At 47.6% G+C, this 27,801-nt stretch overlaps 1 protein-coding gene across 2 annotated transcripts in view; it reads left to right on the top strand.

Annotated features, from left to right (window-relative positions):
- Nucleotides 1-27,801, top strand: part of Pur-alpha (Purine-rich binding protein-alpha) — a 213,630-nt gene that overhangs the window by 64,981 nt on the left and 120,848 nt on the right. Inside the window, exon 2 of one of the 2 annotated variants that reach the window (XM_084576260.1) lies at nt 414-467. In XM_084576260.1, the coding sequence (XP_084432386.1) occupies nt 414-467 (54 nt within the window). Of the gene's footprint in view, nt 1-413; nt 468-7,586; nt 7,789-27,801 lie in introns of those variants that run through there. The other variant, XM_084576261.1, reaches the window with a different exon arrangement.

Genomic DNA, 27,801 nt, shown 5'->3' with positions numbered 1-27,801 from the left:
ATTCCCTTCACGCATCTGAAAGTGTGGCTCTGCAGCCCGCTTTTACATCATTTGCCATTGTGATAACATCAGCAGGGGCTGAAGGGGAACACTGTCCGGCGTATGCGATAACGAAACATTGACTCTAGCAAAATACCGGCCATACCGAAATGTCAGCTATAACGAAATACGGCTTTACTGGGACACCGGCTGTAATGACGTATAACAGCTTGCTAATGACACTTGAGCGACATGTTATTCGTTTACAGTGCTGCTATTTGCTTAGTGAAGTTTACAAGTAGCGATACAGTAAGCATTCTAGGTCATCCGACGATAGCGCACGGAAGATAAGTTAGAAAAAGATGCTATAACATTTGCGCGGCACCAGTCTAGTTGATTTCCACTACAATTTTTCTTTCCTTTTTTTCGTCCAGGTAAATCCGCCGGGCACGGTTCCTCCAGCGAAGATGACGGCGCTTCAGAAAACGGTAAGTGATCCTGTTTAGTTTTTATTTCGTGCTCGTTTTAGTCATATTTTTTTTCGGCGCTTTTCTCTTGCAGCCGTTATACTTCTTCCTGTTTTCCTTGTTTTCGCGTTTTAATCCCCCCGCCTTGACCGTGTACTTCGGTCTTGTGCAAGTGTGAAGCCTTACGTTGTGGGGCCTCGGTGGACGCTGGCGCTGCGTGACGCAATTCTCCTAACTCAGTTACTGCCATATTTGATAGAATTAATTTACTCAGAAACATGAGTAGCGACACTACATATGTTCCCATACACAGCGGTCGTCTGCATCGCTATTGCATTGAAATATTTCATCGGTCGCTACTTGAAAAGCTTATCCAAATAGCCCCAGTATGTTCCAGTAATGAGACATTGCACGTATTAGAGGCTGTTAGCGCTACCGCTACCGTCTACCGCTACCGCGCGAGCGTCAGTACGCATGCGCATATAACCCCGAGGCGGACAGATGGCGCCACGTTCCTGTCAAATTCCGTCGGACTCCGCACGCAGGGACCAATCAGCGCGGTCTGTGCTGACGGCGTGCGGTAGCAGTAGACGGTAAACAAAGTCTCTGTGGTTACTTATGAACTTTTTTGGACACATGTGGCGTATGGTATATGCCATTTTGGTCATTGCATGGTCTAGGAATAATGCGCAGTTGCGGTCGACCACGTGCTGCCACGTTCGCGCCTTTCGGTAATTTTTGCGCCGTATAGCACAGCGCTAGTCTGTGACGACGTGCGAAAGTGCGGATTTCACTGATGGCCCTACAGCGTGCATGGGGTATAAGCTACGCACTCAAAACTCTAAAAACTTGCACGACGATATGTGCACATTTTACTACAGTGTTCTCAATTTATCGCGGCCAGCAAACGGCGTTGTCATTTTGTTATCCCACGTGAGGCGAGTAATGTAGCGCGTACGGACAGCGCACACGTGACTGGGCTTTTGCGGATCATAAGATGCAATCCCCGGTCGATCCTGCGACGTTCCGGTCTCGCCACAATGACGTGTAAGGACACTTCCTAGGAAGACGAAGCCACGTGCAATTGGAGCGCGGCTGGCAGGCCCGGACATTGAGCTGCCCGCTTTCGTTGGAGGGTGTTCAGTGTGCCCTCTGAGCAGTTCTTTCTGCACGAGTTCTTGTCGCCACCGCCACGTGAAGTCACGTGGACGTTGCGCAATGTTCCTAATGGCCGCCGTCGGCTCAGCTCGAGCTGTCGTGAGACCGAGTGGACCGCCGATATCGCCACAACTGTTCCAAAACAGCCGCTGCCTTCCAGGATCGCCACCGTGAAACGAGTCCTCATCGCAAGGGCAAAAGGTGCCTGCCGGTACAGTCACCACGCATGAGCCACTCTGGTATACCGCAAGAGACATGGGTTCCTCAAGACATTGGATCCTCCCCCATGCGAAAACGATTGAGGCTGGCTTTTGGGCTTCTAAAAAAGCGGCGAGCCTCAACTGCAGGAGCAGCCACGATTTTGCCTACTTTTATCTCGGACACTTGACGAGAACTTGACTCGTGGTGCGAAAGTCCGACACCTGCAGAGACCGCGGTTGTACGCTTCTTGTAGAGACGAGTCGAATGTACCTCAATTCCTGTTGGAGCATGGCAGTTGGGAAAAAACACCATGACTTATAAGCGCCAACGAACAGATTCCCGTCTAACTGTTTCGCGATCTCCCTAAAACGGTGAAAGGCTCCCCCATTGAAGCGCGAATACAGTGACAGAAACGCGCAAGCTGGGCTTTACGACCAACAGCTACAGCTCACTTTTCATACCTTTACGTCGTCACTGTTACTGCAACTGGAGATATATGATGCCCTCAACAGCAATGAGTAGCGATTCGTCCTCCCGGATCACCGCCGCCTGCGTGCTCGGATGGATGGATGAATGGATGGATGCTAAGAACGTCCCCTTTGAAATGGGGAGGTGATAGTCATCACCATGCTTAACTTTTCTTTTTTATGTTTTTTAAGTTAACCAACTTTAACGACTTCACTTCTAGGCACGAGTTATTTTTAAATATTCTTGTTTAAGTTCGATTTAGCTTCCATGCGTCCCCGTCCTGCTATTTATCCATCGATTTTCCAAACGCTTCTCGCTTACTTCTACCGTCGATTCGTTCACGCTTCCTTTGTTACCTCTAAGCCCCAGGGCCGCGGCTAGAGGGACTATGTCCGCGACTCTGCATCGACATCTGGATGAATACTGCCGAACTCCTGTGTAAGTCATTTCTGGGCATACTGTTATGTGTTTCAAGCATAACAATGCCGTGGCTACGCCGCGATCGTCTCAGGAGGAAGACGTGGCTCTCGCGGAGGAAACCGAAAGACTGGAACTTGGCCGACGATTTTTCTTCACCGTCGACGACATCTCGTCCCATTCAGCCGCCGTACGTCGTGTCGAAGTCATGGCCTAACTCTTAAGCGAAGTCATGGCCTAACTCTTAAGACGGAAATAAGAGGACAAGGAAGAGGCGACTTTCGGAGGGCCGCAAGTTACCCCATTGCCGGACACGGGAGCGATTCGGCGATTGTATACGGAGGTTCCTCAGGTCCGCACATTTGGAGTCACGTCCCATTACTACGATGCACCGCCTGCGTAATCATAGTTAAACAAATGCACTTTATCATATGCACTCACAACCCTGGTCTTGCGACGCCTCTTGTGATATGTTTTTCTCACTGAGAACAGTTCGGTCGATTATACTCTCGACAGACGCATACTTTGCCGCCCAGCACGACCGCCGTGTATCGAGAGATATCCTTCAGCACTTGCAAATGACGCGCAAAAGATGCCTTCTTGCGGCTGTGTTTCGGTGGAGGCGAAACGAAGAGGCGTCCGTGTACTGTGCGATGTCAACGCACGTTAAAGATCCCCAGGTGGTCGAAATTACTCCGTAGCCCTCCACTACGGCTCCCTTTTCTCTCTTTCCACTTTCACTCCCACCTTCCTCCCTTCCCTTACGGTGCGGTTGAGGTGTCCACAGAACACAAGTGAGACAGTTACTGCGCCTTCCCCTTCCTATAAATCAATCAGTTCCTTGGTTGAAATCGCGATGTATGTAGTCACTGTGGTCGCCTTGGCATACCGGCCGAGGAGGCACCACCTGCATGCGCTGAATCTTGCCTCGAAACAACAACCCGCTGCTCCGCAGGCGTCGGAAAGACTGCCTCCGCCGTCTTCTTCGACGTAACAGTATCTTCTTATCAAGTGTCATAGATTAGACAAACCACTATATTCAGACATCTCATCGTCTGCAGCGAATGTCAGTGTCATGCTGCAGTGCAGCATCTGGACTCTTCGTGTCGATGCGAGCACGTGTTTGTCCATTAGGGACGAAGCCGACTGCAAATGTTTTGTGACGACACCGTGCAACCGCCAAAACCCCTGGGCCTCGTGGGGGCTCTGGTCAACAACGAAGGCGGCACGCTACAGTTTTACTTCGATTCCCTTCGCCCGAACCACTCAACGAGGGAATATATGTTTGTCCACCCGCACGGATCAACGACACTTTCAGTCGACTGCGTCATGTTTTTCATCGACGAATCGCTATAGTGACAAAAGAGTCGCCGGTGCCCGCAGAGACACCAGTGCGTTTGTGATGCCCCAGGCGCTGTTTTCTTTTACGTTCAAGATCATCGTTCGTTGTGCTGACTTTTAACTCGAAATAAATGTCAGCTTTTGCGCCTGCACAAAAATCGAACTCGCTGTGGCGTTTCGATGGAGGCGAAACGAAGAGGCGTCCGTGTTCTGTGCGTTATCGGTACGCATTAAAAGATCCCCAGGTGGTCGAAATTACTCCGGAGCCCTCCACTACGGCTCCCCTTTCTCTCCTTACATTTTCACTCACACCTTCCTCCCTTCCTCAGCGGCGCAGTCCAGGTGTCCACAGAAACAAGTGTGACAGATATTGCGCCTTCCCCTTTCTGTGAACCACCCCACCGGGGTGGCAGTGGTTACGGCGTTCGACTACTGTTCCCAAGGATGCGGGATCGAATTCCGGCCTCGGCGGCCGCTTTTCGATGGAGGCGAAAAGCAAGGCGCCCGTGTGCTGTACGATGTCAGTGCACGTTAAAGAACCCCAGGTGGTCGAAATTTCCGGAGCCATCCACTACGGTGTCTCTCATAGTCGCTTTAGGACGTTAAACCCCATAAACCAACCAAACCAACCTTTCTGTGAACCGATTATTATTGTTATTGCGAAAGCACTACTACTCCCATTTTCAGCCCTTCGCGTAGCCTCGGTCGGTAGGCACATTTCACCTTTAATGACCCCAGATGGCTGTGACGTCATACCAGCTGCGCGAGATGGGCTACCAATTCGGGTGGCGGCGGTCGGTAGGGATAGCGCGGCGCGGATGAGATAATGACGTCACTGTGACGTCATACCAGCTGCGAGAGATGGGCTACCAAGTCGAGTCGTCGGGTGGTGGCGGTCGGTAGGCACGGCGCGCTGCAGCTGGAGCCGCGCTGCTACCGAGTGGAGGCGCTGCTGTCACCTCTTCTGTCGCAGTTGAGAGGAGGAGGAGGAAAACGATGAGTATATAAATGTTTACGTTTGGTCAGCTGAGGCACTCGCTATGCATCCTGATAAACAGAAAGACATGTCACACCGTCTCGGTGAAGCCAGGGAACGACAGCGAGCTACAGAGACAGATAAAGAATGGGAACAGCGTCTCGCTCTACGGCGCGCTCAAGATGCAGCTAGACGAGCGCGTCGCGCTTCTCTTGAATCGTCCTGAACCGGAGACGACTCCGAATGGAATGTAATGGAGACTTTGAATAGTGAAGACTCTTTTTCGACGTGTTCACTCAGCAGTCAAGAACGTAGGAATGCAACTAGGCGGCAACGACGCATTCAGGAAGCAGAAGAACGGCAACGACGGCTACACTACGAGCTGAACTCTAGCGTAGCCATGCTATTATTGCTTTCGCAACCTACCGGATTTAACTAAAGCTAAGCTGGGCTAGGCTGGGCACAGTTCTGCATAAAGAAAGTAACAAAATCCCCATAAAGAAAGGTGTTAGGCAAGGAGACACGATCTCCTCAGTACTATTGACAGCTAGCTTGCTTAGGGGAAGTATTCAGAGTCTTGGAACGGGAGCAGTTAGGGATAAGGATAGATGGAGAATACCTCAGTAATCTGCGATTTGCTGATGACATTGCCTTGCTAAGTAACTCGGGGGATGAACTGCAAATAATGATTGATGACCTAGACAGGAAAAGTAGAAAGGCAGGCTTAAAATCAATATGCAGAAGACTAAGGTAATGTTCAACAGCATCGGGAAGGAACAGCAGTTTACGCAAGATAGCGAAACACTGGAAGTAGTAGGCGAATATGTCTACTTAGGACAGGTAGTAACCGCAGATCCGGACCATGAAAAGGAAATAACAAGAAGAATAAGATTGGGATGGAGCGCATTTGGCATGCACTCGCAGATTATGACTAGCAGCTTACCGGTATCGCTCAAGAGGAAAGTATACAATAGTCGCAATTTACCTGTACTCACCTATGGGGCTGAAACGTGGAGGCTAACCAAGAGAGTTCTACTTAAGTTGAGGACAACCCAGAGGGCTATGGAACGAAAAATGGTAGGGGTAACATTAAGAGATAGGAAGCGGGCAGAGTGGGTCAGAGAAATAACTCAAGTTATTGATATTCTAGTGGATATCAAGAAGAAATGGGCATGGGCAGGACATGTAGTGCGAAGAGAGGATAACAGATGGTCGTTTAGGGTAACAAACTGGATTCCAAGGGAAGGAAAGCGTAGCAAGGGACGGCAGAAAGTTAGGTGGGCGGATGAGGTTAAGAAGTTCGCAGGGGTCAACTAGAAGCAGCTAGCACAGAACCGGGTTAATTGGAGAAATATGGGAGATGCCTTCGCCCTGCAGTGGGTATAGTCAGGTTGAGGACGATGATGATTAGCCTCTTTTGTTTAGTTTACCGCAATGTTTTCATTATTTCGCAAACTTGCAGAGACATCAATCAATCAGTCAACCATCAGTCAGTCACTTTATTCGGACATGAGCATGTGTACATAGTGTATGAAATCGTTCAAAGCATTTTCTTGCAGGAACGGGAGAAGGCTGTTGCTCTTATTGTTATAGGTCAGCCACATGAAGTCTTCCCGTGTCACCGTTTGTCCGTTTTTTTTTTAGTGTGTTTTCACTTGGACATTGTCCTGTGCACGAAGCTAATGAAACCCGGGTATGCAAATTGCGCAGTGATAAGCTTTATTCTTTTCTCGTAAACGACGAAATCTGTGGAAACATAGTAATGCCGGGATTTGTTATTCACGAGGCGTTCCGAACATCGGATCGAGAAAAAGAACAAATACAGTACTGTTCGTTATTTTTCTCGCGCGAGGAAAATGGAACTATATTGTTGAATGGCTGTTCATCGTGCATGTATGTCTGTGTGCGTTGGGCACATGACGACTTCATTGGAATGTGCTTCGTTAATTTGAGAATCGTAGCCCAGAGCGAAACTCCCTGAGTGGTGAATGTTGTTGATGCATGGCTTGACACTTCTGAGAAAATTTTAACTACTTATTTTCGTGTGGCGCTGATGCATTGCACATATCGATCTCCATTTGGGTGGTGTTGTCGAAGCAGGCAATGTAGAAAAGAAAGAAAATGAAACTGTAGCAGACAGCTAAAAAAAAAGTAACAAACAAGTAGAAAAGCTTCAAGTAACCTTTTCTCTTTTCCGCCTATACCTTCGTCTTGCGCTTCTAGAACGCGCCGAGTACATTCCACCCTGCAACAAAGAATCAAAAGCCCTACATTTGTGATCCCGGAGCTCGAGCCAACAGCTCATCTTCCGACCGGGCCCGCGGGGCGCGCCAAGCCCATGCAGGGCTCTGTACTAATGCCGATCCGTATAGTCGGCTGCGTGGGCGAGCATCAGTCTAAAACGATGATAATTCTTATGGCACGACTGGCATCCTGTTCTACGCGATATCGCTTTTCAGAAACGCGTGTCTAGTACACAGCCATGGCGAGCGGCTTCCGCCGCGTGATGGGCGAAGGCGTCGCCTTGCGGTCTTCACTCCATCTGGCAGGCATCGTCTTTCCCGCACGCGTGCTCTCTGCATCGAGTACATCAAGTGCAGCGGCGACGACTCATCGACTGCACGCGGCATTCTTCAACGCTTCAAAAGCTCGATTGTGCGCTGAACCCTGTGTCCGTCGTATGTAGTGTAGTGTTGTGAACACCCGGGAGATGTGTGTAACGGATGTGGAATGGAATGGTAAGCCGAGGTGTGATTACGTCACAGACCCGGTGCGATAGAGGTAGGTGTAAAAAAATTCGAGGACACCTTGGCGGCTAAAGTAATCAAAGGCGAAAGCCTGAGTGCTGCTACACGATTTTACCGGGTGCGCGGCATTAATTAGTAGTAATTAATTAATTACGCAACTTTCACTGCCTATTAGTTAATAATTATTCACTTCTTAATTGCCAATTGTTCAATTAGACATTGATTAATTACTCATTAAATAGTTAGTGGTAATTGATAGCCATATGGCCGTTTAAGGGGACATTAAATAATAATTAATTACACAATTGTCAATATTTAGTAATTAAAAAATAATTTGTCATTAATCGATAGTCATTTAATTAGCTATTAATTAGTCATTCATTAGTAATTGCTTATTGCTTGCCATATGGCTGCATAAAGGCGGCAATAATGATTAATCAGAGAGATTACGCAACTGTCACTAATTAGTAGTTAATAATAATTAATCAATAATAAGGAATTAGCAGATAATTAGCAATTAGTATTAACTATATAATTAATTAGTAATGGAGCATTGATTGACATGTGGCCTTATAAGGCACGCATTCGCGCATACTGTATTCCGGATTGCGCGGCATTAATTAGTAATTAGCTCATTATACAACTGTCACTGTTTATTAATTAGTATACAACAAGTATTAATTAGTAACCAGTGTTCAGTAATTAATAAAATATGATTTTGGCGCAATTATCACTAATGAACAATTATTAACTGGTCATTAATTAGTAATTAATCATTGACATATGACCATATAAGGCACGCATTCGCGCATACTGGGGTGGTGCTCTGTGATATGTTGAGACCTCTATGACGTCATCTTGTCTTGACCAAAAGCGTCACACTTTTGCTGAGGACAAGGATGAGACTATAGACGCCTTAAGTGCTATAGTCACGGTTATAGTAAAGAGTGCTGTCAGTAATTGTTAGTGTCGGATGACAAAGGTGGAGTTGCTACTTGTTAGTAGTTAGCTTTGTTACGTGGTTAGTACTAGATACTAGTCGAGCTGGTTCGGGGCAGCGTATGAGTGTGACTTGCAATTTCGTAGGTCGGCTTGGATCATCAAAGTTGCTCAGAAGAGCACGCACGCATAAGATGCAAACCGAAAGAAAACGTAGAGTATAGCAAATCAGGGACGACGATGCTAACGCACATCGTCGTCGCATAATGTGAAATTTGCGTGACCCAATAATTACTTATGTTGGTTTGCTCCAGAAGGACTAAGCAGCCAGAAGCGTAGTTTGTATTTCTTGCTCTGCTGATGCGTACAGATCGATCAGCGAATTCATCAAGGTGTCAATTAAGCCGCTGGGGCGGAGATTAATCGAGAGCCCGGCACTATAGAGCCTTTTCCATTCTTCTATCTCTCACTCCCTCTGTCGATCCTCCCTTTCCTCGCTGCCACTTCGTGGATGAAGTAAGTGAAAGCAGCACGGGCGCGACCGAAGACGTAAACAATAGACTACGCTGAAATATAGCAACTAAGCCCTGTAATGACCGGCGCAGTTCCCACAGTAGATGCGCCGGAATGAGCGTATACAGATCGAATTCAAACACTCCATTTCGCGGATCAGGCGGTCGCGAAAATTTTAGCCCTCTACTAACCGCAGAGTTGTTTCTCTCAAAGAAACAGCATACGCTTGCTGATACGTATATCCAAGCTCCTCCTGTTTTTTTTTTTCCGAATGTCTATGAGTCTGCACGTTCTGCACGTTGCCTTTTGTCTTAAGGCATACAGTTCTGCAGACGAGAAAAAAAAATCCCCGCACCATAAAACCGACACGAAAGAAACCCTTGAGTTGTATCCGCGGCCAACGTGTGGAGCTTCGGCTTTCGTTGATCCATTGGTGTTTGCGCCGTCACGTCTAATCCGATTGTTTAGCTCTGTATATGCGTATAGGGATGCATATACCTCGCTGTCTGATCCTCCACGGCGGCATCTGGATGTGTGCCGCTGAGGAATCGATATTCTCCTCCTTGTAGTCTCGACAAGAATCACTTTCCGTGTCTTTTATTGCGACAGCATTTTATGTATAAAGGCCCCGTTTTGCTGGAACGTTCGGCGTTGCAGGTGTTGTCACTGATCTTCACTAGGTAACCCCCTAGTGGAGGTCAGTGGGTGTTGTGAACGAAGAAAAAAAAGCGGTATTGTTTTAACATAGCTTAACCGATTAATGAGTAGGAAGTGGGAAAGCTTTTGGGCACAGATCGAAGTCCATGGAGACGACGACGCCCAGTGCACAGCGCGAGATTATTTTGTTGCAGTTCTAAAACGCGGGGCGATATCGGCTTCAGCGATGACTTCTTGTGCAAAGTTGCACGCGGAAACATTACCTCTGAAAAATTGGCTTAAAAAACAACAACAAAGAAATGGTATATTTAGGTCATCTGGGAACTACCGACTTCGTGTTGTTTCGGAAACAATTTTGCTTCATCAGTTGTAAGGACGCAATTTTATTCTCTGATGTCGTGCAGCGGGGCTCGAAAAAAAAAAAAAACGAATTCGCTTGACACGTTACATTTCATTCGCTACCTTACCTCAGTGCAATAATTTAACGCACCTCTTGATGTGTTCTTTCTTTTTTTTCTTCTGTCTAATTGGATCACGTAGTAGCTGTAGGAAAACTAGAACGATTTATTTATTTATTTATTTATTTATTTATTTATTTATTTATTTATTCATAATACCTCACAGGGCCCAGAAGGGCATTAAGTAAGGGGGGCAAATAACAGCAAAATGTGCGAAAGAAAGTAATCAATACAACATGAGATACAAAAGATTAAGTAAAAAGAAACTATTTTACAAGGCAAAACTAAAGGCGAAAATATACATAGGATACAAAGTACTTTGTAGCATGAACACTGTTTATCAGTTGTTTCGACAAATTTAATTACTGTTCAATCGAGGGAAGTGTATGAAAAGACCGACTTTGAACAACCGCGCTGGCACTCTTGGTGAAGTGCTCTATATGTATACTTACCGCCCAGCCGGAGTGCTCTGTTACCCGATACTTTGAGGTGTCTTTTGCGGCGTTTTATAAAGGCTCTGTAAATAGGTCATGTAAAGGTAGCACATTTACAGGGTAATAAATACCACGTTAAGAAAAAAAAATGCTGCTACGATAGCGCTACGAGGTCCCTTACTTGTTTCCTACGAGAAGTTCCTGGGCTCGAATTCGTATGTTTATTTTGTCGCCCGAGCCCTGCCCTTTAAATGGGTGAGGTATAGTTATGAATGCATGCTAATGAGTGCGTCCGGCGCGTAACGGATGTGAAAACCGAAGTGTCATGGCACTTATAATTAGCATTACCCCTAATCGGGCTAAATCGACCATTGTGTGTGTGTGTGTGTGTGTGTGTGTGTGTGTGTGTGTGTGTGTGTGTGTGTGTGTGTGTGTGTGTGTGTGTGTGTGTGTGTGTGTGTGTGTGTGCGTGCGTGCGTGCGTGCGTGCGTGCGTGCGTGCGTGCGTGCGTGCGTGCGTGCGTGCGTGTGTGTGTGTGTGTGTGTGTGTGTGTGTGTGTGTGTGTGTGTGTGTGTGTGTGTGTGTGTGTGTGTGTGTGTGTGTGTGTGTGTGTGTGTGTGTGTGTGTGTGTGTGTGTGTGTGTGTGTGTGTGTGTGTGTGTGTGTGTGTGTGTGTGTGTGTGTGTGTGTGTGTTTTCGCGTGTTCCGCTTCTCTGAGGTGTTCATAGTGCAGCGCTGGTCGCTTCTGTTCTCTGTTACAAGCCAGCAATGCGGCGGTCATATATTCCTCAATCGTAGACTTCCGACCAGTCGAATTGTCATTGACGAACCTCCCAACCACTGAGTCGCAAAATAATGTTTACCCTTTCATCTCAGTATGTAACTTGTGGCATTGTTTGGCGTCCGGTGTTCAGTCCCCATAAAGAAATGAACTTCCCAGCCTATAGGAAGCTACAGGGGGAGGGGTGGTGTCGAGAACTGACTTTAGTAAGCCTCCTCTGAGGGGTATTTGCGCTCCATTCTTGACTTGTACTTCTTGTCTACATTAGTTCTAAATAAGTTCCGCATCACGTCTGCATCAGTTTGACGTCTGTTCCACATCAGATCTAAATCTTTCCTATGTCAATTCCACATCAGGTCTGCATCAGGTTTGCCCATTACCGCATACTTGTCTACGCCATTTCCGCACTAGGTCCACATCAGTTTCGCATTGCTTCCACACTAGTTCCTTCTCAGGTTTATACATTTGTCCTGCATTAATTCTCCATCAGTTCACCTGGTTTCGTGGCTTGGTATCCACTGTTTGCAGGGTTAATAAAACGCTGGAATTGTGTCAAACTTTGCCATGTCCCAGAATGCATGTTCTATAGTGCGTCTGTTTGTTTGGAGCTCCTAGACCACCGATTTGTTTAAGTGCGTAGATTTTTGTTTTTCACTTCTTATACGGCGCATGTTTAGCCCAGTGCTTCGGTGCCTTTAATCAGACGTCTGAATATTTTGAAATTTTCGCGAATACCTGAAAAAAAAAAAATGGTGCTCATCGTTGGACCACCATGTTTGGTGATATTTCCCCTCACTGTCGTTTTACGGAGCGCGAAGGTTACCTTAACTTCTGAGCAGAATACATTTGAACTCGTGTTCCGGTTACCTTTCTTTGTGTTACTTTTTCCATCGTTCGCCTTTTTTTTTTTTTGACCTAACAAATGACCCAGTGTTCACGGAGTTCAAAGCACCAGACGAAATATATCAATCCGCAGTACAGTGGCGGGCCCAGACGCTGGATATCGGCGAAAGAGGCCGTGTCTGGGCGCCTTATCCAGTGGAGTTCAAGCCGCTGTGCGATTTATGGCCTCTCATTAACTGCATAGTACGCACTGTATAAAGGCAACGCTTTCGTAAAAGCATCTAGCCTAACTAGTAGTCCCGCCTCCGTCTGGTCCCGCCTAATCGCTCCGATCGTATCGTCATGCCAACTACCTACAGGATAGCTTGCAAACTATAAATATTCAACGAGACGTTCTCGCGTTTCGTGAGCAGGCAATAACAGTTAACTACGAACTGCCCCGTGCCTGCATTCCAGTGTCTGTTATAGTTTAGATGGCTAGTCGCTAGGCGGGGGTGGCAACCGACGTTTATATTTACGTCGTTTGACCCGACAATTTCGTACGTAACCTTGCAGTCGTGAGACTTTCTGCGCACCTGGTAATAAAGCGCTTGCCTTCTCAGGAGACACCGCTTAGTTCGGGCGCTGCGCACGACTGCGAATTGATTTACAGCCATGCTTTGTTTCGGTTGACTCGCCTAATTGTGCTCTCTCTCTCTCTCTCTCTCTCTGGAAGGACGATTTGGAAGGACTCTTCGCGACCCGCTATCTTGGCGTCTTAATTCGCGTTGATTGCGTTGCAGTGTTGGTAGCTGAGATATAGGGTTCCGACAAATCGTGGGCGCCTCATTTGTACGCTGCAGCTGTGGGGATATAATTGGGCGGTAAGCCGAGTGGAATGTTTTTTTTTTTTTTTTTTTTTTTTTTTTTAAGAAAACGTGAAATGCTTAACGGATTCTACTTCAACCCCCCCCCTTAGAAAACGATACGAAATAACACCAAAACGCTACGAATGCATAGACGGATAGATACTCTTGTCGCCGCTTTTGAATCAGATTGATGGGTAGCGCTGCTTTGTACATTTATGTATAGAAACGCCACTTATTCAGTGCTGTTCCATTTATATATCTTTCACTCGTATTCCGACTTTATGCCGTTTTGAGCAATTTGCTCTTCACGTGCGAAGATACGTAGTACTTTTAATTTCAGTGGTGGTCCCCACAGTGTTCCCGGTCTGCTTTTGCATCGCCATTACTTTTCTCCTGCCTGTGCGGTCGGTCTGTATAACTATTAAGAGGCTGAGGAACTGTGACCGTGGCCTGCTCGATAACGTACCTCTATAGTCTCTCAGTAAATGTTTCCTCACACTGCTTCCATGGGAGTCGCGCATTTCGCAAAACCAGCAACGAGACAATGAAACGATGTGTATAACGTGTGCAGGTTTATTTGGAGCTGTTAACGCAATAGCTTATTGCGTCTTATTGTTGTTTTTTTCTCTTTCGAACGGTGCTGAGAAGCCCGGTATAACATATGAGCGCGCGAGGATCGTTTCTGCGAAACCGGCTCGACTTAGTGTAATCTCTCGAGGGGACAAGTTAATCATGATTTGAGCGCGTTCGTGTGGCGAGTGCGGATTAACCATCCAGGCTGCATATTTTGTTTATCATCTTTCTGTTCGCTTTCGCACTGATACACACACCCGACGCCCGAAGGTGCGCGGACTAAACTTCAGATGCCCGGCCCGCGGCAGCACAGGAGCACGGAGGAAGCCATAATTTTTGCGCGCAAGTTGCGGGCTCGCTCATTATTGGCGGGAGCCTTTGCATACTAGATTGACCTGAACGCAGTGCTGAGTGTGCTCGCTTTCCACATGTATTCGTTCGTTTCTGCAGTATAAACATCGGGTGCTTAAGCAGATCGTTCAACGTCTGGCCGGTCGCCCCGCGCTAGAGGAATCCATGTCCCTTGCAGCGAAGGACCTCCCTGTCTTCTCAGTCTCGGGCAATAACAATAATAAAAAAAGCGCTTATTACCACCGACCTACAACAGCGAGATGTGTCCCAGCAACCAGCGGTATCAGTAGTGACCCGGCGTCAGTTATCTGGGGTGTCAGTTAGTTTTGCCACATCGCTTCGGGAAAGGAGTGCTGATCAGGCGCGGTGTTCGGAGGGGGGGGGGGGGGGGGGGGGAGGAGGTTGAACACCAGAGGTCATTCGCAGACCCAACCTGCCGCGGATGTCATGCATTTGTCAGCCTTTTTTGTTTTTCTTTCTTCTTTCCTGCATCTTCTTTACCTCATGTGGTCCGACATCCGGCGCGCTGGCTTTGGTTTTCAAAAGCGAGCTCACCTCGGGCTCTCTCTCTCCCTCCCCACAGACGTCGCTTGTTGTGCGTTCTTTCTTTTTTCTCTCTCTCTCTTTCTCTTTGTCTCTTCCTCCCCATTCCTCCATATCCTCGCCTTTTGTTCCTTCTCCACAGCTCTCTCTTCTCCACCTTTAGTTCTGCTCGATCCTCCTCCTCCCATCGCTTCATCCCCGTCTCTCATTTTTGAAGTTTGTGCTCTGATTGTCTGGAGCCCACTCGCCCCACGTCTCCTCCCATACGCCTCCTTTCCTTTAATTGTCTCTCTCGCTTCGGTTTGCGTGCGCGCAGTGCTGGCTGCTGTCCTCTTGTGCTCTTCCGTGTTCCATTCGGCCGATGCTCAATGAGAGAGAGACCGCGCCAGCGGCAGGCCAGGCATTTCTCTCCCCAGCTAGCCGAGGCGGCGATCGGCCCGTGTCCTTTCCCTTACCCTCTCTCCCTTTAAGGGCGTGGATGTCTGTCTTGCGGAGGAAGAGCCGTACTTCGTAAGACTCCCGATAGTCTTCCTCATTATCATCGTCATCATCACGACGGTGCGCGTAGCTTTGTCGGAAGATGCCGTAGTGGGAGTGACGCAGGCAGGGAAGGTGCTTTGCCTTCCGGCATCGGAGGGAGTAGGTGAAGCACACCCGGAATTGCGGTTCTTCCGTTCTTTGCCGCTTCCGCTTGTCGGAACAGGGCTGCACTGAAAATGCAGCGGTTTCCGCGCCGAGTTTTTATTCTTCACCTGCATGTTGACTGGACCGCATCCCGTTCTTAAAAATAAGTGCAAAAAAGAGGACAGGACAGCTTCAGAAGCGTTTCAACATCCTATCTCTGCTGACAGTACCCTCTTCTTTCTATTATTGTTTATGCATATATTTTGCTAACCTCGAAAGGTAGCTATTCTTCTCGGCTGGTTGGAATAATGGTGCCTAACCCTCTTTAGGCTCATGTTGGCGCGACCTCTACACGTTATGCACGCCCTGCCACTGCGGAGAAGAAAAAAAAAAAAAGACGAAACGGATCAGTTTGAACACAATCCATCGCAAGTCTCTCAGAGTAGCGGGGCGAACCTTTCCATTCCATATTTAACACCGACAGGCGCCAACCATACTTTCGGAGAGCTGTAGAGTGCGCTTTTGCGAACGTAGCATATGCGTTTACGATTAGCGGGAGAATATCGTGACTCAGCAACTGCAGGGAGCGTTTGTGCCTGCCACGGACCGGGGCTACATACGATGACCTCGCAGGACACACTTGGAAACGTCTGAAACTCGCACTGCTTGACGTTGTAGAGAGACATGTATATTTTAATGGCAACAGGAGATATGACTTTCTAACCGATTCGAGGACCCATGCTTTCAGCGTGACTTGCTTTTCTTTTTAACTTGCCTCCTTGCTGGCGCAGTGACGTTGCACTCGTTGTTACGTGTAGGCTGGCGTTGAACCGTGCAGATCTGAATCGCGCCGTGCGCTGGTTTTGATGGTTTGTGGAGAATGCTCCGAAATGAAGTTTATTAATGCGAAAGGTTTAGTAGGCTGTGTTGGCGCCGGAAGGTGTCCGCAAATTCTGGTCGCCGGATGTGACGGCATCACCATGAGACGTCATCAGTCAGTGACCGGTTGAGAGTTTTAAGTCGTGATACCTCCGTGTACTTTACCGTAACAATATAAACAACTTGTGTATCATCAGGGAGTCATTCATTAGTCGTGGGATATGAAAGTGTCGAGTCATGTGTATTCAGGAGTCCTGTCAGTCATGAGTAACGGGACGCGACACAAAAGATGCTTGGTCATGCCACATGGGGAAGTCGATGTAGAAAGGCGTCGACTAAGAGCAGCCAGTGTCGTTATTCTTCCATTGTATAGTTTATGCAGTGATCCCTTAAGTTATTCAGCGGCTGCGTCAAAGAAGTATCTGTGCGGCTTGTCCGTCTTTTCTGTGATGGCTGATATTTCGCCACCGCCGTGGAGACTTTATCGGAACCGAATGATAAAAGCGTCAGCGTTTTGTCGGTGCCGATGCGTCGCGCACGGTACCCAATTTCACGGGCTTTCGAAACGCCCGTGGCATTTGGCCTTTGTTGCTCTTTGGCGTTCTTGATACCCACGGAACTCGCATAACGAACAGTAAAGAAAAAAAAAAAAGGGGGGCAAACTTTGCAAAATGCGTCTCCGACTGGATCATTGTCTGCCGCCCTTGATAAGAGTTTCCACACTAAACCACCGCTATGGTTTCTTGTCGGCTGGTTAGTCGGTTACGTTGCGTTATAGGTCGGATTTAACGCGGCATAAGCAGCAAAGTTGCAGGTTGGATTTCCTTCCGGGCTTCAAAAATGAATAAAAAACCCTGTTTCACGTCGGGATTGAAACTGACGTTATTGGTGCGCTCATATACATAATTGTAGATTTTCGTCGACCCGTTATTGCTAACATTTTTGTTCCAGTTACCCGTCGCCCCGTCGTCTCCGGTTACGTACGGGACGATAAATGTACAAATTCTCCTTTTAACTTCCCGGTTCCTGTAAAAGCCAATTACCGGCTTTGTCGGCGACTACGCGATATTGAAATGGAGAAAGTCGTGACGAAACCCGTGTACGCAACCAGACGTAACCAATATCGCACTTCTGGTCGCCGCCCACAGTCGCCGCGTGCCCCCGGTTGGGTGGTTCCTTTGATCCGTAGGCGGGTACATCCGCTCTGGTTCGACGACTATACATAGTACTTGACGGCACCGTCTGGACCCCAGACGGCATCGCGCGCCGCCGTCGGACATCGATCCATCGGCGACGGCGACCGCGACGACGGCCATGATGATGATGATGGTTGCGGACGAACGGAGGAGGGGTGTGCGCGTGTGAAACGGGAGGAGGTGGCTGGCGACGCGGTGTGGAGAGGCATCCTGCGTGTGCCTCCTCCCGTTTTCCCCTTTCGGCGGGTCTCAAGCTTTCCCCCTTCCTCCCATCTGCACTGCTTTTTCCCCCTCCGTTCTTCCCCTGATCCCGCTGTCCTCCTCTCTTTGGAGTCTGTGCCGTCGGCTTGCAGCGGCCGACTTTTTTTTTTGTCTCTGTTATGGGTGTCTCGCGTCCCGGGACGTGACTGCTGCGCCCCCTGCCAGCAGTGCAGGGCAGTGCAGTGGCGCGTGCGGTCGTGCTTCGCGGCTCGGGTTGGAGAAAACGGGGAAAAAAAAAAAAAAAAAAAGGAAGTGGCACGAGCGGCGAAGAAAGGGGGCGCGAGCGAGGAAGGAACGCTGCATTGTGTAGTGCACTTCAGCGTTGCGAAACCCTTCCCTCCAGCCCCGTTCCTTCTTCCCCTCTTTTTCTCTCCGGGTCGTGTAGTCTGCCGGTTGCGCGGCATTCTAGGGAGTGGGTGCGACGTGGGGACGGCCGAAGATAATCCTCCATTGCTGCTTCCGGGATGGTGTACGCGCGCAGTAGCATTTGCAGCCACCTTAACCTCGTCTTCCGTACAGCAGCTCTAATAATAAGCGCGACAATTTTTTTTTTATCATCATCGTATTGATTTAGACTTTGTACAGACCGTGCGTATTGTCATGTCCTCAGTGGCGCCATTAATGCCGCAGACTCCTCGGCGTTGACAAGGACACTTCCTATTCCTGATAAATCCGTCACTACCATGCAAATACTCATTGTTACGAAGTGGCGTCCTTGCGCTGTGCGATGTCAGCGCTCGTTGAAGATCCCCGGGTGGTCGAAATTAATCCGTAGCCCTCCACTACGGCTCCTCTTTCTCTCTTTCCACTTTCACTCCCACCTTCCTCCCTTCCCTTACGGCGCGGTTCAGGTGTCCACAGAGCACGTGTGACAGATACTGCGTCTTGTTACGACCATGCATCCGCATTTGCGCGCTCTATTGTTCGCCTGTGGGCATGGATAAGTGCTGTGGATATGTGGTGATGGTCCAATGGCTCTAAGTGAGCCTGTTTCCATAAATCCTTTTTGTAAGCCTGTTTTGCTTTGTGGACACCCTGCAAATGCCAAATTGACCCTGTCAAGAGAACGTCTGGAAAAACACAAAGAAACGTCCCCCTGCGGGAAATAGCAGGAAGTGATTTCTTTCTTTTGTTCACCCTTCCAGTCGAGAAGTGCTATCCTCCAGTGATGAATGCCTCCTATCCAAAGGAGACGACAGAGTGACATGTCCGCTGACGTGCAGGACAAGAAAGGAGCATGACGCATACGGCCATTAAATGATTTCCCGGGAATGCAGGAAAGATTTGCAATTGTCGAAAACGGACAATGCTGGGAGCGTATGCGGCGCGCACGTGCACTTGGGTTTCTGAGAAGTAAATCCACTTGCCGGAACCAGCCTATCGATTCTTGGCTGAAGAATAGAAATGTACCTCCTCGCAGTTCCCAAGCTTTTCCCGCCAACAAGTGACCAGGCTCAACGAAACAATGCCGGGCCAGTCAGTGCTTCAGACCATCAGTGCAGTGATGTGTTCGATTGGATGCCGATATCTGAGGGGCGTGCCCTGGATTTGGTTGGTCATCTTCTGAGAGGGGCTGGACATAGGGGGTTTTAAGGACGCTGCAGAGCACGAAAGGTCGCTCTGAGCCCTGGGTAAACGGCTCATCCAGTCGCTTCTCGCTATGAACTCTTAACGCTTGCCATTTTGCTGATGTACCCTTCTTTTTCGTGTAAATAATCATGTAAATAAGTTTTCTCAAAGTGCCATTAAACCTGCTTGTATATATTTTACCAACCTCGAAGATTCAGTCCTTCTTCAACCCCGAGTCTCTGCACGCTACCAAGTGAAGGCCGGGTCGACTTAGCCCCAGCGTCACGACAACTGGTGACCAGCGTTGGGATCTGGATCTACAAGCTACAACATCTGGTGATTCGAGGTGGATCAGAATCTACAAGCCACAACATCTGGTGATCGGAGGTGGCATCTCAAGCAACAAGCAGGAGCAACAATCGGCCAACAAGAAAGCAGCTCGGAACGTCGATCGCATGTGTGGGTGAGTGCTTGGCTTTTCTTCTGATGCGGACCAGGTTCTAGAACAGGGTTAGATTTTAGAACTGGTAAAACGTGTTGAAACGCCTTTAGGTTTGGTAGTTTGCACTGTTGTTTTGGAAGTAGCCGACACTCGGAGCGATCATGGACCTACAAAAGCTGCAGAAACCGGAACTGTTGCAATTGTGTGAGGAATTGGGAATTGATACAAGTGGTTTGGCACGAAAACCTTTGATTATAAAGGCAATCACAGATTTGGGAGCCGATGATGAGGAGCTCAGTGAAGCATGGAACCTCATCGCCCAAAAAAAAGGAGGAGCAGCTCAGACAGCAGAAAGAGCGGGAAAAAGAAGAAAAGAGGCGTGAGCGTGAACTTGAGAGGGAAAAAGAGGAAAGGGAGCGCGAACGTGAGAGGGAAAGAGAGGAAAAGAGGCTAGACATTGAGCTCCGGAAATTAGAACTAGAGTTGAGCAAGAGGTCGGGCGATTGTCCCCAGCTAGCGGTACCTCGTCTCAACAAGGAGGCAGATTTCAAGATGTCAAAGTACATGCAGCCATATGTGATATCAGGGGATATCGGCCTGTATCTGGCTAACTTTGAGCGAACCTGCGAAAAACTGTCCTTCCAGCGAGACACTTGGTCTCAGAGATTATTGACGGTTCTGCCCTGCGAGGCAGCGGAGGTTGTCGCGCGGCTAAGCAAGGAGGACGCGGACAAGTACGAGAAGGTCAAAGCTTGCCTTCTGAGAAAGTATAGGCTTAGCGCCGAGGCGTTCAGACAACGTTTTCGGAACGCTACTAAGTCCAGGGACGAGAGTTACTCTGACTTCCAGTACAATTTAAGAGTCAATTTGGGCGAGTGGCTAAAGAGCAATGCTTCCTACAGTGATAGGGACGCTGTAGTCGAGCGAATTCTTTTGGAGCAGTTTTATAACTGCCTCCCAGAAAAAGAAAGAAATTGGTTACAGGACCGAGGCGAAATTAAGTCGGCAACTGAAGCTGCCGAACTTATTGAGGAGTATGCTTCGCGCCGACAATTCAGCAACCCAGCAGTGGATAGGCCCCGCAATCCCAAGTTGAGTGGGAATAACCGTCAGAAAAGGCACTTTGCTAGATTTTCAAACGAAGAAAGGAAGGCTTCTTCAGGCAAACGCCATAGAAAGGACGGCAGTGAGAAAAGTGAGGAAGTGACCAACGCGCAGAACACAAAGAATAAGTTTGAGGCTAGGAAGCCGCTCACATGCTTTAGGTGTAATGAGCAAGGTCACATTGCCGTCAACTGCCGGAAAGAAAAGATTGCTTTCTCGTATGTCAGTGACTGCGATGAAAATATGCAGCTTTTAGAACCCTACCTGCATGACCTAGTAGTCAACGGGAAGCCTTGCAAGGTACTGCGCGATTCGGCTGCAACGATGGATGTTGTCCATCCGGCGTATGTGTCGCCTTCCGACTATACCGGGCAGTGTGCATGGATCCGCCAGGTAGTGGAGGAACAGAGTGTGTGCTTGCCAATCGCGAACGTGGTCATCGAGGGCCCTTTCGGCAAGTTAACAACCGAAGCTGCCGTTTCAGGAAAGCTTCCCAAGTGCTATCCGTATTTGTTCTCCAACAAATCGGACATGCTACTGCGAAAGAGGGGCATCCTTTTCGGAGACAGAGTTGTGCAAGCCTTAACACGTTCAAAGGCGCGAGAACTAGCTACACTGCTCATTCCAGAAGAATCCACAGCGGAGGAAACGGCAGTTAAAACAGTGGTAGATGCGGAAGATAGCAGGTCAGAAAACTTTGAGAGCGAGGCATCTCAGATAAGTCAACTTGAAAGTGAGCTTGATGAGACGCGGAATGAGGACGTTCTTGAGAATAACCTCTTGCCGCCAGTGTCTAGTAATCTCACGAGACTTTTAAGTGGAACCCGAGAGGACTTAGCTATGGAGCAAGCCGTGGTAAATCTAACGTTAAACCTTCCCGAGGAGATGGGGGACAACTTGATTTGCCTCAGCGGAAAAGGAAGCAACGCTCAGGAGCTTCTCAAAAAGACGGAGCAGAGAGGAGAACTAAAGAAATCCCAGCTGTCCGATCTGGGCGAGATAATAACAGAGTTTGAGGCCTGCTTCGTGGACAGGCCAGGCAGGACTGATTTGACTGAGCACGATATTGAGCTGACTTCAGACGTGCCAGTGCGATCAAGGTGCTACCGATTCTCTCCAAGGCAAAGAGAAATTCTGGATAGGGAAGTAACTCGCATGCTGGAATTAGGAGTAATAAAACCCTCGGAAAGCGATTATGCTTCGCCTATGATCTTAGTAAAAGCTCCCGGTAAAGACCCTAGGCCTGTGGTAGACTACCGAAAGCTAAATTCTCTCATCAGGGATCAAGTGTATCCTATTCCGAATATTGAGGAGAGAGTAGAACAAGTCAGTAGAGCGGCATATGTGACTACGCTGGACCTTACTCGAGGATACTGGCAAGTACCGCTCACTGAACGCGCCAGCAGATACGCGGCTTTCGTCACTCCGACGGGCAGCTACCAGCCAACAATGATGAGTTTCGGGCTCAAAAATGCTCCATTTTGTTTTTCCCGACTCATGGATAGGGTTTTAAAGGGGTGTGAAACATTCGCGGTGCCTTATTTAGACGACATTGCGGTTTTTTCCGACTCATGGGCGGACCATATGGTACAACTAAGAGCTGTACTGAGCCTTTTGCGTCAAGCTGGACTAACCGTAAAGGCCGAGAAATGTTGCCTGGCAAGGGCGACCGTGGAATACTTGGGTCACAATGTAGGTCAAGGTTTCAGGAAACCCAGCGAGATTAAGATTTCTGCGGTAGCAGACTACCCGCAGCCGAGCACGAAGACGGAAATTCGAGCATTCCTGGGTCTGACTGGGTACTACAATCACTACATCCCTAACTATTCAGCTTTGGCTAGCCCTCTGACCGACGCTCTCCGCAAGACAGAACCGACAAATGTAGTCTGGGACGAACAAAAGGAAGCCTCCTTCGTAAACCTGAAGGCTGTGCTGATTAGCCGTCCGGTATTGCGAGCTCCAGACTATGGCCGAGAATTCACGGTCCAGTGTGATGCCAGTGATCGAGGGTTAGGTGCCGTTCTCTGCCAGAGAGATGACGACGGTAATGAGCACCCCGTGCTCTACCTGAGCAGAAAACTGAGTTCTAGAGAGAGGGCTTATTGCGCGTCAGAGAAAGAGTGCGCTTGCATTGTATGGGCCATTCAAAAATTGTAGTGTTATCTTGGAGGGGCCAAATTCACCGTAGAGACGGACCATTGTCCCCTGGCTTGGCTGCAAACTGCGACATCGAAGAACAGTCGCCTTCTTAGGTGGAGCTTGATTTTACAGCAGTACAATTTTGAAATAAGATACAAAAAGGGGAAGTTAAATGGGAATGCGGACGCGCTTAGCCGCTCTTTCTAAGCGGTCCGAGATGTTCCTCACCATGTATCCAAATTGATAATCAGGTTTTTTTTTTTTTCGTGCGCTTGTATATGTGTGACTATGTAAAGCAGCACGTTTGGTTTTCTAGGAATACGTGGGTCCTGAACGTCTTGAGAGTGGGCTTTTCTCGAACAACAATGGCAGTTTTCTTTTGACCTGGTCTCTTCAGACGGGAGCCGAGTGCTTGCTTGGACATGTGGTTGAGTTTCAGACAGCTCGAGCAATTTGGCCTACGACAATCAAGACAACGCGACAAGCAACAGCGAGCATCAAGCGTTCATGTGCAGGCCATTAAGTCGTCTCTTCATGCAGCAGCTGCGACTGCTGCCCTCCGAGACTCTTCTGACGGGGGAGGAGGCTGTTACGACCATGCATCCGCATTTGCGCGCTCTATTGTTCGCCTGTGGGCATGGATAAGTGCTGTGGATATGTGGTGATGGTCCAATGGCTCTAAGTGAGCCTGTTTCCATAAATCCTTTTTGTAAGCCTGTTTTGCTTTGTGGACACCCTGCAAATGCCAAATTGACCCTGTCAAGAGAACGTCTGGAAAAACACAAAGAAACGTCCCCCTGCGGGAAATAGCAGGAAGTGATTTCTTTCTTTTGTTCACCCTTCCAGTCGAGAAGTGCTATCCTCCAGTGATGAATGCCTCCTATCCAAAGGAGACGACAGAGTGACATGTCCGCTGACGTGCAGGACAAGAAAGGAGCATGACGCATACGGCCATTAAATGATTTCCCGGGAATGCAGGAAAGATTTGCAATTGTCGAAAACGGACAATGCTGGGAGCGTATGCGGCGCGCACGTGCACTTGGGTTTCTGAGAAGTAAATCCACTTGCCGGAACCAGCCTATCGATTCTTGGCTGAAGAATAGAAATGTACCTCCTCGCAGTTCCCAAGCTTTTCCCGCCAACAAGTGACCAGGCTCAACGAAACAATGCCGGGCCAGTCAGTGCTTCAGACCATCAGTGCAGTGATGTGTTCGATTGGATGCCGATATCTGAGGGGCGTGCCCTGGATTTGGTTGGTCATCTTCTGAGAGGGGCTGGACATAGGGGGTTTTAAGGACGCTGCAGAGCACGAAAGGTCGCTCTGAGCCCTGGGTAAACGGCTCATCCAGTCGCTTCTCGCTATGAACTCTTAACGCTTGCCATTTTGCTGATGTACCCTTCTTTTTCGTGTAAATAATCATGTAAATAAGTTTTCTCAAAGTGCCATTAAACCTGCTTGTATATATTTTACCAACCTCGAAGATTCAGTCCTTCTTCAACCCCGAGTCTCTGCACGCTACCAAGTGAAGGCCGGGTCGACTTAGCCCCAGCGTCACGACAGCCTTTCCCTTCCTGTGAATCAATTATTATTATTATTAGACGCATACAACTAAATACGATCCTTACTTCTGCCAGATCGTTTCTGTACCGAATCAGACATTCCCCCACATGCCCGAATCGTTTTGAACGCTATGCAAACTTGAAACACTGCATGTTTTCACGCCCTGTCGCAATTCAATCACCGCACTTTCCACACCCTCCTCCCCCAGCGTGGCGGGCTTCGTTAGCCTCTGACCAGCTGAAACACCAATTGGCCTTGGTTGACCTGGCCCAGGACATTCTCGACGCTTAATATAGTGCTTTGTATAAAGTTGTTTCCTCCTCCTCCTCCTGTATGCCTGCATGTAAATGCCTCTACTGCTCTGCATATTCAAGCCGCTGTCTCCGGCGGCAAACCTCGATGACTCAGAGATGAAATGCCGTAGCAGCTCTAGCTTCATCTTTACTTTTTTTTTTAATTTTTTCGAACGCAGCACTTTAGCTTCACTTCATCTTTTTTTTTTTTTTTTTTTGTTCTCAATATGCCCTCAGTTTGAGCGTGAGCGGGCTTTCTTGGCTGCTGCACTCCGCCGCTAGGACTCTCGCGCTCTTACTGAAGGAAAGGAAAAAATTCTGGGCCCTTGGATGACATCTTCATTACAAAGGGAATGAGTGAAGGCTCTACTGAAGTTTTTAAAGGGCTCGGGGTTTGTGTTCGAAACTTTAACTACACGGTGTTTATCCCCTTTTACTATAGGTGTCTAGACATATTATGACTCCTTTCCTCAGCTGTCTTTCTTTCTTTTTTCGGCCTTTGTTTCCCTGCCCACGTATAGGGTAGCCTACTGGGCAGGCTACCCTATACGTGGGCAGGGAAGAGACGACATTTTTGGTGATATTCATACGCCCACTGCGCCTCACTCGTTTAGTTTATAAATGTAACTTTAATATATTTGTACAGATTATTTCCTCTCCTTTCTAGTGGCGCATTTGGTTTATAAATAGCTGCAACGATGTTTAAGCTGTAAAGGAAAACACAAAGGCAAGAAACGGCTTTTCAGCTCTACTTGTCTCGGGAAAAGCAAAATTGTGCAAAATCTTTTGCAGCTAGAGAAACACCGTTCGAGATGTTTTGAGATTAGATGTTAATGAACAAAGTTAAGCATTTTTATTACTGTGTATCGCATAGTTTATTAGCCACGCGCCTGTGAAAAGTGTATAAAACAGGTAATTATACATACAATAACTTTCAAGATACGCATTCTGCTGCGGAGATTTTTTGCGCAGTTGGAGGTCGTACATAGTTCGCTTGTTCCTGAAAATATCATCTGTCTGCTTCATTTAGTGTAAAAGTTATTTGTGATCAAACTTTGCGTTTTTTGCAAAATGGCTTAAAGTATATGCTAAACTGTTCAAGTAATAAGCTCTTATCTGTGCTGAAATTTCGCGTGGAAAAACTTTGCACCTCGCTGTCAGAGGATAAGCATCGGTTTTGTTCTACGACTCTCGAGGAATGTGCACTGTCAGGATGATTTCAGCTATTTTTTTCGTGGTTCACTTGAAGCGCGCGAGCTCTTCATGAAATATTTTAAGCATGATTGAAATGCTCCATGGCTTGTTTGTTTCTGGCGAATATAACTTAAAGGTTCGGGCTTTCGTTCCCTTATTCAACCGGTAACAATTATCAACTACAAAGTCAAATAATAATAAAATAACAGAGCCATGTGTGATAAACGTAGTAGGTAGCGCCATCTATGAAATTTTATATGCACTAAAATGTCGCAGTTCAGAAAAATTACGAGGATGGCGCCACAAACACCCTGAATCGAGGGGTATTTACGAGAGGGTATTGTGCTTTTACAACGTTTTCCCTGTGCCCTTTCCTTTCCATCGGGCGAGAGAGGTAAACACTGGCGAGTCCGATCGAGTGGTCGGGTCGAACTGAGGTGCAGGTGCTTCGCGCACTCAGGTGCTTCGCGCATGCACAGTAGCGCTACTTGAAAATAGTCCCTTGACAAATGTACACTTGCTTGCTTTGAGATTTATTTATCGCCTCGAATTAAGTGTGTCATACTGTTTGTGTGCCGAAACGTTGCCAGCTAAGGCTCTCGCGCTACTTACTTACTCTACTTACTCAGCAAGATATAATCGTGGCGGAGATATTGAAAATTTTTTTTCTGGTTTTGTTTTGTAGTCTTGTAGCGCCCCTCGCGCCGCGCTTTTATCACAAACAACGGCACGGCGCTGGACAAAGAAGAATTTGGCACTAAGCGTCTCAGTGAAAGCAGCGAAAAAAAAAAAAAAGACAGTTCGAACCCGAACGCTGTCGGAGCTGGTTATTCCTCGTCTTAGCTCCGCCACAAAGCTATCTTCAGATGTTCGCGGTGTTAGCATATATTGTGAGGATGTGGAATTTAGACTTTTTTTTTTCCAGTGGCAAGAAGGAAAAATATTGTCCCCTTTCTACGATAAAATGAATAGTAGGGCACGGAACTATAACACTGCATAAATTAATATAATATAATTTCAAAGAGCGTCTCCCTAGGAGAAATTGCACGAATACTCGTACCCTCTGCCACTTTACTGGTACAGATAAAATGTTTCGACAGTCTGTCAAGTACAACTTGAAAACCTGAACATGCACAAGCATGCCTCTGCAACCTTCCCACTGAAGTTCCTATATAGCGCAAGCAGTGCAGGCTCCAAAGAAAAGGAGAAAAAATGATATAGTGGGCAGCCGAAGATAATCATCAGCGTTTCAGTCATGTTTTTTTTTCTTTTTCTTTCCTTTTTTTTTTCGAATGTTGCGTTCCGGTGATGATAGTAAAGGTGCCGCAGTAGCTGCCGGGGATGTTTTCGGTGAATGGGCAAGTAGGAAACAGCCATGTGAAGCTTCTCCAATACAAAAATGTGATGTTGATTCGGGTTTTGCCACTGCATTTCCGTCATTCCCCTCACTAAAAATTAAAAAAAAAAAAATGATAAGGCTCAACGCTGCTGAACCGAATGCCGAGCTTAGCTCAAATGAGAGAAACCACTGTAATCAAGAGTTCGACGAAATGCAGTCTGATCAGTGGTGGCATAAAAAAATATACAGGCTCATTGACCAAGTCAAAGTTTCATGAAAACGTACTATCGTTTCGGCAGCCCTACAGCTTCCTTGTTCGAGAAACCAGACAAAAAGCATTCGTTTATAACTTCTTCAAATACTTTGACTTGATCAATGGCCCTATATATATATATATATATATATATATATATATATATATATATATATATATATATATATATATATGAGAGAAAACACTGAATTGGTTTCCCGTTTGATGTTTTTATTTGTGCTTACTTTATTTAT

The sequence above is a fragment of the Amblyomma maculatum genome, chromosome 8 (genome assembly GCF_055883805.1).
Source record: "Amblyomma maculatum isolate TAMU_Amacu chromosome 8, ASM5588380v1, whole genome shotgun sequence".
Classification (NCBI taxonomy): domain Eukaryota; kingdom Metazoa; phylum Arthropoda; class Arachnida; order Ixodida; family Ixodidae; genus Amblyomma; species Amblyomma maculatum.
The sequence above is the reverse complement of the archived record's forward strand: the minus strand, read 5'-3'. Positions and strand labels throughout refer to the sequence as shown.